This window comes from Aphis gossypii, unplaced genomic scaffold (genome assembly GCF_020184175.1).
Source record: "Aphis gossypii isolate Hap1 unplaced genomic scaffold, ASM2018417v2 Contig00995, whole genome shotgun sequence".
NCBI classification, from domain to species: domain Eukaryota; kingdom Metazoa; phylum Arthropoda; class Insecta; order Hemiptera; family Aphididae; genus Aphis; species Aphis gossypii.
The window spans coordinates 30,468-32,362 of NW_026083401.1; the positions used below are offsets into that span (position 1 = coordinate 30,468).

Below are 1,895 nucleotides of genomic sequence, written 5' to 3' on the forward strand. Positions count from 1 at the left end.
TTTATATATTATTATTTAATTTTATATATACCATATTTTATTAATTAATAAAATATAGAAAACAATAAATAGATAGCTAATTATTTAAATGTTTGTCACCTGTACTTAAATTATATGACTATAAATTCTGTCTTAAGGTAGATTACTATTTATCATATAAAAAACATAATTAAAATTTTTTTATAACTTTATTTAACTTCATATAGTAGAACATTTATTAAACTTCAAAATCTGTTGAAGTTGTTTTTAATCTTTCACTTGCTTTTGTGAGCCAAATACTAGCAACAATTTCGATATCTTTAATTGTTGTGTTGTTGAAAGAAGAAGAACGCACGGCTTCTAAAATTAATAAAATGAAATAAAATAAATGATTTTAAAAACTGGCTAATAACTTACTAAGAAGTAGAGAACACAAAATTGTTTTATTGAATGCTTTTTTATTGCACTTATGGCCAGTGTAGCTAAACAACTTAGCAAATTCATCAGTTATCAGTTTTCTCAAAATTCTTCTAACAGTTTCTTTATAACTGGAACCACCAATTTTGGACAAAAGATCAAAGAAACAGATATAATATAGTATCATTAATATCAATAGAGTAATAACACAAATAAAATTAATATAGATACATAATACAAGTAGGTAGGTATATCTATTCTAAATTAAATGAATAAAATAGCAGAAATTGCAAATGTAATTTTATATTAAAATCATTTAAGAGAACTAAAAAAGAAAAGCTCTAAACCCTCCCTTCAATATATTATATTGTTTAGTATTATTTTATTATTTTTTCAGAGTAACAAATATATTTCTAATTATTAATTAGTAATTATGTTTCATAATTACTTACAGTTTGATCATGTAAGACATCATTACTTAAAATATCTTTTAAACTATTCAATGAATCTTCATTTTGAATAGGAAGCATTTTATAAGCATTTTCAAACTCATGATTACTAGTTAACGCTATGATCGGTTGAACCAATGTTTTTTGTTTTTCTTGTACATCACTTACAATCATCATGATACTGTGTAGATAATCACTCTGCTCTTTAATCCTAGCGTTTAATGTAACTAACTGACGTATAATTTGTTTTTGAACTTCTATAATTATATTTTTACAAAACATAAAAATATTAAGTATGTATAAAGACTTCAAAAATTACTAAAAGCAAATTTTAAACTAAAAATATATATGAAACTGTAGGATAACCTGTAATATCTGTTAAGAAACAATAATATTTTAAATGAAATATAGTAAATAGTAAGAATTTAATTAAAATCATTACCTGCTGGATCTTCTTGAATCAAATTTGAGTTATTACCTACATTATTGTTTACACCATCAGCGTTTTCATCTATAACAACAACAGATAATTTATACAAAATTAATACTCAACAGTTATAATTTGGTTATAAAACATATATATGATTATGATGAACATACCATTTTCTTGAATTTGAAAATTTGAATTTATTATAATGTTATCTTCATTATTATCATAAATATTATTATTTATCCATTCATCATCATCATCAGCCAGAAAATTATCCAATAAAGAATTATGATTTGTATCACCTAACCTAATTATAACCTTTTATTAGCATTTGAAGTTCAAATATTGACGGAAATTCGTCAAAACCATGAATATTTGCGAATTATTTTGTAGGTATATTTCATAAAAATGTTTGTATAAGTAGCTAAGAGTTGAAAATTTAATACAAGGTTTTTCATAAGTTTAGCTTACAATTATTATAAAAGAACTTAAATTTTGTTGTATTCAGGCCATTAAAACATAAACCACCTTTATCACCAACCACTAGAAATTATATCCTAGGCTGACAAATTATCTTCGTTCAGAATCGTTTTTCGTATACAATGATAACTATCATTGGA

The 1,895-nt window shown here is 23.1% G+C and overlaps 1 protein-coding gene across 1 annotated transcript; it reads right to left on the reverse strand.

Annotated features, from left to right (window-relative positions):
• Positions 1-217: 217 nt before the first annotated feature.
• On the reverse strand, positions 218-1,582 carry LOC114120977 (bifunctional glycosyltransferase pgtA-like; the record flags this gene model as incomplete). The annotated part of the gene is made up of 5 exons (XM_050210573.1): positions 218-339; positions 397-555; positions 845-1,102; positions 1,288-1,356; positions 1,446-1,582. Coding segments are annotated over 5 exons (745 nt in total), but the record flags the coding sequence as incomplete, so codon positions are not given.
• Positions 1,583-1,895: the final 313 nt, after the last annotated feature.